The sequence below is a fragment of the Vitis vinifera genome, chromosome 17, assembly GCF_030704535.1.
Source record: "Vitis vinifera cultivar Pinot Noir 40024 chromosome 17, ASM3070453v1".
Taxonomy (NCBI): domain Eukaryota; kingdom Viridiplantae; phylum Streptophyta; class Magnoliopsida; order Vitales; family Vitaceae; genus Vitis; species Vitis vinifera.
In genome coordinates, this window is record NC_081821.1 from 3,266,427 (window position 1) to 3,279,345 (window position 12,919).

The 12,919-nt window shown below is 39.7% G+C and overlaps 1 protein-coding gene across 1 annotated transcript in view; it reads right to left on the bottom strand.

Moving 5' to 3' along the window:
* The window catches only part of LOC100244105 (DExH-box ATP-dependent RNA helicase DExH3), a 47,224-nt gene that overhangs the window by 22,689 nt on the left and 11,616 nt on the right, over nucleotides 1–12,919 (bottom strand). The window contains exons 5-8 of the mRNA XM_002277589.5: nucleotides 5,054–5,149; nucleotides 1,514–1,702; nucleotides 1,221–1,380; nucleotides 1,019–1,149 (exon numbers count right to left, since the gene is read on the bottom strand). Of these exons, the coding sequence (XP_002277625.3) occupies nucleotides 1,019–1,149; nucleotides 1,221–1,380; nucleotides 1,514–1,702; nucleotides 5,054–5,149 (576 nt within the window). The remainder of the gene's footprint in view (nucleotides 1–1,018; nucleotides 1,150–1,220; nucleotides 1,381–1,513; nucleotides 1,703–5,053; nucleotides 5,150–12,919) is intronic.

Sequence of the window (12,919 nt, forward strand, 5' to 3'; positions counted from 1 at the left end):
CTCGCTTAGCTAATCAAGTAGCAAACTTTTTAGCTAAAAGAGAATCAAAGCATTTGGTGCCTTCTATTGGAAATTATTTGCCTCCTCAGGCAGTAATTAGTGTTCAGCTTGTAAGGCTCCTTGTTAAGGAGCCCATTCCCTTGTCTTGATAAGACTAGTATATTGTGGAAGAATGTGACATCCATCTTGATTTTTTAATTAATAGAAAAGATCTAATGTGTTTTTTTATAAAAACACTATCTATGCCTTTTTCACTTCCTTAGTCTGAATTGCGATCACTTCATCATTCAATTCTTCTTTCACTTAGTTTTGGGTGGGCATGCACGCTACTTGACTTTATTCTTTCTGTTAGATTCTTCCCATGCACTTAATCATGGCATGAATGCATAGGGAAACGTTTGTCAACTTTTCACAGCATCCTTGGCATTCAAGCAGCACACTGCTTCCTAAATAAACCTTAGTAATTTCCTCACTGAACTTGGCTGACAAAAGCCAACATCCCCTCCAGAGGAGAGCTTAGCACAACTCACAATTTTTCTAGATTCAAATGACTTAAGTTTGTCAAAAGTTTGGTGTTCACAGCCAAAGCATTTAACGATTCTTTCCCCAGTAGGAAATAAAACTTCATTAGTGTTGAACAAAATATAGGGAAGAGCAGTCCTTCAATCCAGCTTAAAAAGAAGGCCAACAGCTGGGAAAGAAAAGAGAAACAACAAAGAGCAACAAGAGACAGGACCCCATTAAATGAGACAAAACCCAGTTTGTAAAAGGAAAAAACCCTCTTCACAAATGAGAAGAAAATATAAGATTGATCTGTTAATACTCCCTAACAAGTCAATGATAAAATCACATTAGGAATCAACCATCAAATCAAATTCTCTTCTCAATTCTCACATTTCTCCTTATTTTTCTTATGTTGTGAGTGACAATTCCACCTGGATCTCTTCATTGATTGGGGAAAGAAATGAAAACATGGGACTAGTGCCTAATGCAAATGATAATGGCATCTTAAACTTACAGGAATATGGATACTTGGAGCACCACCAAAGTAGGAGGAAAAAAGCTCAGCATTAAGAGTTGCACTCATCAGAATCAGCCTCAATTCTGGCCGACGAGGAAGCAGGTCTTTTAGGACAATAAGGAGAAAATCTGAAATAAATGCAGACTACCATAAGAAATTGAAACACCAAATAATGACATTCAGTCAATTTGAATATTACCTTCATTCATTCCACGTTCATGAATCTCATCGACGATAACATGAGTTACACCCTTCAAATTTCTGTCAACAAGTAATCTTCTCAATAATATGCCAGTAGTGCAAAAAAGAAGGCGAGTGTCCCTCCCTTTCATTCCCTCCAGCCGAACTTTATAACCAACCTTTAGAAAAGATCATGAAATGGAGATATTTTTATATTAATCTTCTTTTTTTTTTTATAGGTATTTTTACATTAGTCTTAGACAGATCAAAATGATCAGAAGCAAGATTCCTAAAATGCAATCAGAAACTTACAGATTCTCCCAGTTTTTCACCTCTCTCTGCAGCAACTCTTTCAGAGACAGACATAGCTGATATTCGTCTAGGCTGAGTACAAATAATACTACAGAAAGCTCCACGAGCAGCTTCAATCTCAGATTCTAAAATGTACTGAGGGAGTTGTGTGGTCTTACCACAACCAGTTTCACCTGAGACTACAACCACCTGTGAAATTAATAGAAACACAACCCATCAGTTTTAAATAAGAAAATATCACCATCACTAGATATAATAACATCTAAGAAACTAGCATAGTCGTAATCTGGTGGCCAGTCCACAACCCACATTTATATGATGCACTTGGTTTTAGATAGGACCATCAAATGCAGATACCCTGTGATACATCAGGGTTTTTTTGTCCGATAGGAAAATAGGCAAATATATTAAAAGTGCTTGGAAATGGCACACAAAGTACACATGAAATATGCAGAAAGCACCAAAAGGCAAGCAAAGGAAAAGAGAAACAACAAACCACAGCATGAAACAAAAACAATGTCCTAAAGAGGTAGAAAAAGAGAGATCTTCCATATGACCTATTTGCAGGCAAACCCAGACCGCAGTCTGATATTTAACCAAAGCCTTCACAGCACCCAAAATGTGAGCATCAACTTCCCACATCAGCAAATCCTACTTTTCCCAGCTGCTACCTAATGCAACTACCTTCACCCATTTGTAAAAATAAAACAATCCAACTTCTTTGAATCTCTTTCAAGTTTTGAAGAGAATTCATTCTTCCTCCTCTTCCCCACATCCCGGCCCCCACCTTATCTCTAAAGCCTAGACACTCAGAATCCAAATCTCACCCGCTCTTCTGGCTACCCCTCTCTTCTTTCACTTGATGGAGTTAACCGAGCACTCCAACTTCTGGAGCTCCCTATCAAAGCGAGACGCAAGGAAAGACCTCTTCTTAATACTTGAGACTGCCATTCTACAACCGTTTTTGGCTTCCAATTTTCTCAACAAGGATGTAATTATTAAACCCAAAGACCTCCTCCTCTAACCCAAGCTAACTTTGTGATACACCAGGGTTAGAAAACACTATATGAATGCTTTATGGAGCTGTATTAGCTAATATATGTTAATAAGAGCCAAAGATATTAGCACAAGTGCCAATTATTAAACCCTCAAGAACTCTTGTTGTCAAATCTTCTCTTACTTAAGGGCTTGAAAACGTTTTCTTAATTGTGTTCAAAGTTTTTTTTTCTTTTACAAGTTTCAAAGACAAAAAATGATACTGTGAAATCTCAAACTTATGCTCAAAGTGATATGCATTTAAAAAAATTATTTATTTATTTTGACTTCATCACGATATTATGTTATTGACAGTTTTCTTACTATTGCCAACAGTTTCTACTTCTAAAATTTGTGTCATTTTTTTTACAAAGATAGGTTCTCCTACCCATTATATTGTTTTCAATGCCCAAAAGTACTGATATTTAGAATCATGATTCAATAGCCTTCTCAATGCAACAGTGTTACACATCCAATACCCTAATTTTTTAGTCGAACATCATCCTCTCACAAAATAGACAGCACCATTACCAAAATTACCAACAAAACATGCCAATACAGGGGTAAAATGCCACTTCTAGGAAATTGAGACTAAAAGAGACTAGTAATTGATGAGGATGAATCTTCAAGATCTACTCAAAGAAAGGATTGAAAGACTAAGAAATCCTAAACTCCTCTAGCAAGGGTATTCAAGTAATTTTGCAGGTGTCATAATTAATTAATAATTGGTATTTGAGTGTTATTTAGAATTTGGAAGGTTTTAGAATTTGCCTTCACAAATTTTTTAACTTTCTATTTTCTAAAATAATCTTTTTACTTTAGAGTTTCTATTTTGAGTTCTTATAATTTAGAAGCCTTCTTTATTAGAAACTTTATTATAAGAAGTTTCTAATTCTAAAAAGTAAGTTTTTTATTTCTTTTAATTTAGAAGTTTTAGGAAAGAAATGAGGGTCTCAATTAGTTACTAAATAGGTTAGGTTTACTTTTTCATAGTTTTATTCAAATTCCAAGATTTTCTAAAACCTATAAATAAGGCTCATTGATGAAAAATGGGATTAAGTAATGATGACTAATAATATTATATATATATTTTTTTATAATCAATGAACCTTTCACGGACGAGTCTTTTGAACTCTCTATAGGGAACCAAACCTCAAGGTACGGATCACGCCCACGACAACCAAAACCGAATCATCCATGACATCAAACCAATGGCAGGAATTGAACCCAAGACCATACGCCTCTGCCACACATTCTGCCATTCGTCCTAACCAACTAGGCACATTGACGAGCTATGATTTTTTTGCATACTTCGCAAGTCTCATTAGTCGGATTACATTGATTTTATTCTAAGTGAGATTCCTAGAAGACCTTAGTAAGATTCTAAGGTTTCTATCCATTCTTCTTTTAACCTTCTTTCTCTATGTTTTTATTTTATTTTTTTGTTGTCATAAACTTCATCCTTTATTCCTCTCCTTGAACCCTAAAAGACAAAAACCCTAACCCACCAACTTGATTGTAGACATCCATTTGAGGGTTGTCCTACATCAATAATTGTTGGACTGGACTCAATAAAGCGAAATTACATGTACGAGTCCAAAAAGCAAAGACAAAATGTCAAGGTCAAATTCATTAACCTTGAAACTTCTTCCCCCCCCCCCCCCCCCCCCCCTTACATCTTAGTTTTCCCTATCCAAAAAACCCATCAGATATAAGGGGGGGAAAATGTCCTTGTCACAGAATATCATTATTGAACAAGAAAATTTAAGGGAAAAAGTTCTCAAACTTTAAACTTATTATTCATGCCATGAGAAATTGAACATAGAGTATTTTCAATGAACAGCTGAAGCTTTACGGTTTGAAATAGGTTTTGCAGTAAAAGTTTGGCAGTTTCAAACTATCGACCACTTTCTAGAGACACTGATAAATTGGTAAATAGCATAACAAATTATTTCAAAGAGATAAAATCAGCAGTTAAAACATAGTAACAATGACGAAGAAATCTTGAAAGATTAAGCCATTATTGGCATTAAGATCATATAATATATTAAAAGCCCAAAAAGAATTGGTGCACAAGAAAGGTTTTCATAATTGATGCAACAACTATTTTAACTACTCTAGGAATTATTGTATAGAAAAGAGAAAGAAACTAGGTCGGTCTCCATTGAGAAGAAACAAATGCAGTATGAGACTCACTAATGTATTAGTTATAAGATTGAATACCATAATTCATGCCACAAAGACAGTTGTCAACTTCCCAAATGAAACTAGTGCTTTTATTGGAACAATAGATAAATGCTACCTTGATTTCTTCACAACCTCAAAAAGAAGGGGGGAAAACCCTATGAGATGTTAAGAAGGATTTCAGCCTACATTTACTTCTAAAACCTTAATAAACAATGCCTTTTTATAACTCCTCTGGAGCCAAGTGTTAGTTCAAAAATAAAAATAAATGTAATGTAGGCAACCCAAGCCAACTAAAACAAATGAAAAAGCATAAAGCACCTGATTTTGTGAAATGGCATTTAATAATGCCTCTCTCTCTTTGTATGCAGGGAGACTTCTGCGAAACTCTTGCATCTTTTGGCCTTCTGAAGATTCCTATAGAAGATCTGATACTTGTCAACAACATTTTGACTTATGAAGTTAAAAGTGAACAATCAAATACATGCACAAAGCATACTTGCATGACTAAAAGGTAAAATATAGAAAAACTTAGAAACAGATAGATAAACAGCCACTGTTGACTAATATTGTGTTAAAAATTAAAGAATAATCAGAATGTACATTAACCAATCTTGACTCCTCCCTCTGAAACCAAATGTGCATGGCATATTGATCCACTAACACAAATGCAGAACTCTTCATCAAGGGATGAGAGAATCCTTGAAAGGGAAAAAAATGAAAAAGAATATTTATTAATTAGTGGTACACATGAAAACACCAAAACGGCCAACATACTACCCCAGCAAATGGGGGTCTATAAGCAGAAACCAATTGCAAAAAACATAGCCAGTTAGCAATTGACATGTGATTGATTGATTTTTCAAATGTTAAAAGTAAAATTATGAAATATCCGTTTCTAGGAAGACTTGTGGTGAGATAATCAACCTTTGAATTTGCAATTTCTGAGTCTTTGCAGAGTTTTATCGATTCAAAATTCTCCTATTTCATCTATCCTTGACTTGTTCCCCCGCTTACTCGGAATTTTAACTTTCAGCAACGCATCACGAATTCAAAGATAGAGGATATTGAAAGACTCATGTCTATTTTTAATAGTGTTGTTCTCAGGGCCCTGTGGAAGAATGAAGGAAGTTCCTAGGGGTGGAAGAAGTTGGTTTGCTGTGGAGTCAAAATCTTTTGAGATCATGATTAATGAAGTAGGAGGTAAGCTGAGAGGGTGCATTTGGGAGAGATGCAAAGGAATAACATCTTGGATCAGATTTTGGGATGTAAGTCTTAGTAGGTTGCTGGCTGGAATTGAGACTTGTTGCAGAGGCAAAGATGATAGAGGTTGGTCTCTCGCCTGGGAGGAGGAGGGAAGGAAGTACAGGTTGGAGCGTCGTTCAAATGAGGCAGGAAGATTTCTCCTTTGCTATGTTCGTGATTTAGAGGCAAAACGTTTTTGCTTAATTTTTCCAGAAAGGAAGGGGTTGTCTGGAGGGTGGAATATTTTTGTAGAGAAGTTGAGAGAGGTTGGGGTAGTTCCCATTGGAGGCTTAAAGAATCCTCTATATAGTGAGGTGCTGAAGAAGGAAAAGGAACTAGAACCAAGGACCTATGCGGATGTAGCAAAATCGAAAACGGGTAGATTAGGAGATAAGGTCTAGTTGGAGTTGGGAAGGAGGGTGAAGCCAAAAACACTTGAGCAGTTGGATCGCTGTTTAGTGGGCAGATGGGAAAATGGTGCGAATCCACCCCTCCAGCTGGATTCTCTGAAACATTGGGCGGGCCATGCTTGGCTCCTCAAAGGAAAATTGAACATAGTTGTTTTGGGAAGAAGGCTTTTGCTCTTTGAGTTTGAATGTTTAAGTGAAGTCGAGCGTGTTCTGTTGAGAGAGAAGAGAAGGATGAAAGACAATGTCTTATTTTTGGAAAAATGGCACCCAGAGGTGGGGTGTTTTTGTAATGGAGCCAATGCTAACAAGGCTTGGATGAGAGTGGTGGGTCTTCCTCTTCATCTATGGAGCCGCGAGGTGTTTAAATTGATAGGGGATGGCTGTGGTGGTCTCATTGCAGTGGACGAAAATACGGATTTTATGGTTGAATTGCAATGGGCTAGATTGTTGGTGATGGTGGTCGGCAGGGATTTACCTACCTCCGTCCAGTTGGTGGTGGGGTCGGGGTGTTTTTCAGTCCAGCTATGGTGGGAAACCCCGCCTTGGTTTTCTCAGGTGGTGCCGGCGAGAAGCATGTATGGGAAGGGTGATACAGAGAATGAAGAAGCAGGGAGTGGATCATGTGTCGTGTGCAGAGGAAGTGTGTTGGAGAAGGAGGCGCAGCTCATGGTGCAGACTGGAGTACAGGGTGAGCCACCCTGTGGAAGTTCCTCAAAAGAAGCTACAGTCTTCTCCTCTGACCTCGTTGCAAGAGGGCCTGGTATGGAGGCGACTGATGGAGAGGATAGGTTAGGGAATAGGGGTCAAGGTGCAGGTAAAGTGGTCAAAGGGGGTGGATTTGGGTTAGGGCCCGTTGTTCCTAAAGTTGGGCCTGTTCTTGGGAAGGCCCAGTTTAGATGCGGGCTTGGGGGGGGAAAGTTATGAGTCAGCTTGTGAGGTGGCCCAGGTGCATGGGCCGGTGGATGCAAGGCCCATTATTTTAAAAGGTTGGCAGATGGGCTGTGAAGAGAGGCCCTTTTACATCAAGGGCTCATTTGTGGGTTGTGAGGGTATGTCCAAAATGGGCTCTGGACATGCGACAGAGGGGATAAAAGGAGTTAGGGCTCACTCCCTTTCTGAGGAAGCGGATATGGAAGCTAAGGCTACAGAGGAGGCTTCTCGAGCTCGTGTTAGAGAGGACGCGGGGGTCGCCTGTTGTCACGAAGGGGATTGGAGGGTTTCAGAGGCTTTTCCAACGAAATCTAGGGCGTTGATAATTGACGAAGCGCTGACAGCCTAGGCATCCAAGCACGAGCCATATCTCGCTGACATTGGGGGAGTCTGGGACTTCTTCTCTTCTACTCCTTCTTCTAGGTGTGATCGGGCTTTGGTGGTGAGGGGCCCTTCGGGATTGGATGAGACTATTGAAGGTGTTGGGTTTCAAGCCCCATTGTGCGCAGTGTTGAAAGATGGTAGTCCGTCGGTGATGGACTCAGATGAGGAAAAGTCTACGGGTAATAAGTCGGATGTTGTTGAGGAGATATAAGAAAGGGAGATTCCTGGTAGTAAGTGGGATGAAAGTAGTTTGGTGAAATTCAGCAAGTCGTTGGGGTTCTCGAGAGAAGGCGTTGAAGAGGAAATCCTAAAATTGCTGCTAAGATTGAAAACCAGAAGAGATCAAGGCAAGAAAAAGGGAACTCTAGGACCGACTAGGTTTGATTGGGAAGTAAAAAGTTAGAATGTTCGATTAATTACGATGGAGAGAGCAGAAAGAAAGGGTCGGACAGAAGAGGAGGGGACAGAGCTTTGTGTTTTAAATGAAGATTAAAATTTTATCTTGGAATGTTCGAGGGGTGAATGACAGAAATAAGAGGAAATTAATTAAAGCCTTAATTAGATCCCAAAAAGTGGATTTAGTTTGCCTTCAGGAGACTAAAATGACCGAGATGTCTTTAGGGGTGGTGCGAAGCCTAGGGGTGGGGAGATTTTTGGAGTGGGGAGCTTTGAATGCCAGGGGTGCAGCTGGAGGGGTGGTAGTATTCTGGGATAATAGAGTGTTAGAGCTAATGGGGATGGAGGTGGGTCTTTTTTCCATTTCTTGTCGTTTCAAGAATGTTGAAGATGGATTCAGATGAACTTTTTTCAGGAGTGTATGGTCCTACTTTGAAAAGATATAGAGAATTTTTTTGGGAAGAATTAGGGGCCATCCGCGGGCTTTGGAATGATCCATGGTGTATTGGAGGAAATTTTAATATGATCAGGTTTCCGAATGAGCGTAGAAAAGGAGGCAAAGTGTCTTCTTCAATGAGAAGATTCTCAGAGGTGATCGATGACCTAGACTTGAGGGATCTCCTTCTTCAGGGGGGTCCATTTACCTAGAGTGGAGGGTTGAACAGTCAATCCATGTCAAGACTTGATCGATTTTTGGTGTCGGAGGACTGGGAGGGCTATTTTAATGGGGTGGTGCAGAGTACTCTTCCTAGGCCAGTGTCGGATCATTTTCCCATCCTATTGGATGGGGGAGGGGTGAGAAGGAGGCGTATCCCCTTCCGGTTTGAAAATATGTGGCTTAAGGAGGAGGGTTTTAAGGATTTGCTAAAACGGTAGTGGCAAGGTTCAAGATTCAGTGGTTCCTTCAGTTTCATCCTTGCAGAGAAATTGAACGCTCTGAAGGTCATCTTAAAATCTTGGAACAAGGATGTTTTTGGGAAGGTGGGAATGAATAAAAGATTGGCCTTGGACAAAGTGGCTTTCTGGGATACTCAGGAGAAGATGTGTACATTATCTATGGAGGAGTTGGAAGCTAGAAAGGAAGCAAAGGGGGATTTTGAGAAATGGGCTCTCATGGAGGAAATTTCTTGGAGGCAAAAATCAAGAGAAGTGTGGTTGAGGGAGGGTGACAGAAATACTGGTTTCTTTCATAAGATGGCCAACCCACAGAAGGAAAAATTGTTTGTCTAAGATAAAGGTTAATGGAACCTGGTTAACAGAGGAGCAAGAAATTAAAGGGGGGGGGGGGGGGGGGTTGGAGCCTTTAAGAACCTTCTAACAGATCCTGGTGAATGGCACCCATCTATGGAAGGGTTGGATTTTAATAGGATTGATGGTGAGGATGCAGCTAGATTGGAGGAGGCTTTTTCAGAGAAAGAGGTCTTCTCTGCCCTCACAAATCTGAATGGGGACAAGGCTCCTGGTCCAGACGGTTTCTCTCTCAGCTTTTGGCAGTTTAGTTAGGAGTTTGTGAAAGAAGAGGTTATGGGCTTTTTGAAGGAATTCCACGAGCATGGCAGATTCGTAAGGAGTCTGAACTCAACTTTTCTGGTCCTTGTCCCTAAAAAGGCGAGTGCAGAGTACCTTAGAGATTTTAGACCGATTAGTTTGGTAGGGGGGTTGTATAAACTGTTGGCAAAAGTGTTAGCTAATAGGCTTAAGAAGGTTGTGGGAAAGTTAGTGTCTTCAGCTCAAAATGCTTTCGTTGAAGGAAGACAAATTCTTGATGCTGCCCTAATCGCCAATGAGGCAATAGACTCGATGCTAAAAAGAAATGAGAGCGGGGTGTTGTGCAAGTTGGATATAGAGAAGGCTTACGATCACCTAAACTGGAATTTCTTGTTGTTGGTATTGCAAAGCATGGGGGGAGAAGTGGACTGGTTGGATATCCTGATGCATTTCCACAGCAACATTTTCTGTTTTAATCAATGGTACTCCAACGGGTTTCTTCAACAGTTCAAGGGGATTACGTCAGGGGGATCCACTTTCTCCCTATCTTTTTGTGATTGGGATGGAGGCCCTTAGTAGGCTCATCCTTAAGGCAGTGAGAGGGGGGTTTCTTTCAGGCTGTAGGATAAAAGGAAGAAGCGGAGACGGGGCTTTGGTATCTCATTTGCTGTTCGCCGACGATATTTTAGTTTTTTGTGATACATCCTAAGACCAAATGGCTTATTTAAGCTGGTTGTTGATGTGGTTTGAAGTCATATCAGGTTTGAGAATCAATTTGGATAAGAGTGAAATCTTGCCGATTGGGAGAGTAGAGAATCTGGAGGTTTTGGCTCTTGAGGTTGGTTGTAAAGTGGGAAGGCTGCCAACTTCTTACTTGGGGATCCCTTTGGGGGTGAATCACAAGTCTGTGGCCGTTTGGGATGGGGTGGAAGAGAGATTCCGAAAAAGGCTTACCATGTGGAAAAGGCAATTTATCTCCAAAGGCGGGAGAATTACTCTAATTCGTAGCACCTTGTCAAGTATGCTCATATACTTGATGTCTCTACTATGAATTCCTAGAGTGGTTAGTTTAAGACTGGAAAAAATTCAAAGGGATTTTTTGTGGGGAGGGGGAGCTTTGGAGAGGAAGCCTCATCTAGTCAAATGGGATTCCGTGTGTTTGGATAAAAGGAAGGGTGGTTTGTGAGTTAGACGTTTCTCTACTCTCAATAGGGCCCTTTTATGTAAGTGGAATTGGCATTTTGCGAATGAAAGGGAAACTCTTTGGAGGAGCATCATTAGTAGGAAGTTCGGGGAGGAAGAAGGGGGTTGGTATACTAGAGATGTTAGGGAGGGTTTTGGAGTAGGCTTTTGGAAGGACATAAGGAAGGAAGGCGCTCTTTTGCAAAACAAAGTGGTCTTTTCTGTAGGGAATGGTAGAAGAGTGAAATTTTGGAAAGATAATTGGTGTGGGAATTTCACTCTCTGTAATTCCTTCCCCTCTTTGTATGTCTTTGCATCATATAAAGAGGCTTGGTTAGAGGAGTTGTGAGATCATTCAGGAGAAGAAAGGGTTTGGAGTCCTAACTTTTCTAGGCCCTTTAATGACTGGGAGGTGGAGGAGGTGGAGAGATTACTTTTGTCAATCCGGGGTAAGAGGCTTAATCCTCTTATGGAAGATAGAATGTTGTGGAAAGAGACTAAGGATGGGATTTTCTCAATTAAATCTCTTTATAGTACTCTAGTTTCAAGAAGAGTTGTTCAGCTCCCTATCAGCATTATATGGAATCCTTGTGTGCCTACTAAAGTGTGTCTCTTTGCTTGGGAAGCTTCTTGGGGTTAGGTGCTAACTTTGGATCAACTCAAAAAGAGAGGCCGGTTTCTAGCTGAAAGATGCTTCCTTTGCTATGAGGAAGAAGAGTCAATTGATCATATTCTTATTCAGTGCTCCAAGGCAAGAGTGTTATGGGAGTTATTGTTTGCTCTTTTTGGTGTTACTTAGGTCCTTCCTTTTTCGGTTAGAGATACCCTTAGTGGTTGGTGTGACTTTAACGGCAAGAAGCGCAGAAAAGTGTGGAAAGCAGCCCCTTTGTGTATTTTTTGGGCGGTTTGAAAGAAAATAAATAGGATTGTTTTTGATAATGAGGAGCTTTCGATGCATAGGTTGAAAAATTCTTTTGTATGTAACCTTTGGTTGTGAACTAAGTTGGTTGTAAATGGTGGTCCTCTCCCTTTACTCAGTTTTTTTTATTGGCTAGGTGCTAGTTGAGGGCTAATATTGTATTTCCTCTTCTTTTTGTGTCCTTTGGCGCCTCTTGTATACTCCCTATATGCTTTTGGGTCAGCCTCAAGGTGTCATTTTCTAATATATGCTTTTTGTGTGTTTTAATAGTGTTAACCTATCACCGTCATTCCTAGGTGTGAGAGCTTATCATCTTCACCTTTCGATTTATTTCGATCAAATCTTTTTTCCTAGTGTTAGCTAATCAATCAACTATAGTTCTCGTCTCTCCTACTAATCTCATTTGGAAGCCCCACCAAAAGGTCAAGGTGTTTTCTTGGTTAGTTGCCAACAAAAAGGTTAATACCAATGTCGTGCTTCAAGTGCAAAGACTTTTCAAAGCCCTTAGTCCAAATTGTTGATCGCTGTGTATGGGTAGTGGAGAATCGATAGATCACCCCTTTTTACACTATTTGATGACTTTGGAGTTATGACATAAACTATTTAGACTAGCCAATTTAGTTTGGGTTGCTCCTAGAACTGTTTGTTACATGTTGACCATTCTTTTAGGGGGTTGGAGAGCACAAATAGGGGCAAAGTTCTATGGAAAATCGCTTGTCTTACGTAGATTTTGGATAGTATGGCAAGAAAGAAATGAAAGGATCTTTGAGGATAAGTGGAGGACATTTGAAACGTTATGGGACGTAGTTTATTTCTATTCATCTTTTGGACATCTACTACTATAGCTTTCAAGGGCATTCCTCTCGACTTTATTCAACTTGATTGGATTTCAATATGTAGATCACAAGGGTCAAAATAGTAATGTTGAGACATTTTGATGTCTTTTGGTTTATTTTTCTTTTCGTTTGTTTTTATTAGGTTTTGTATTCAGGAATGAACTTCTCATCCTTCTCTTGTTTACTCTCTTAATGAAAATGTTTTTGTTTCCGATAAAAAAAAAAAAAAATGAAATATCAAATGTTGCCTCATAAAAACAAGTGTATCAGTGGACAAATCCCATGACACATTCACTTAAATTATTTTAAATTGTTACCTAGAAGGTGCAGATAAAGACCACATGGAAGCATGGACCACACATAACTGGCCTTGCATTAAAAAACTATTAAGGTTAGA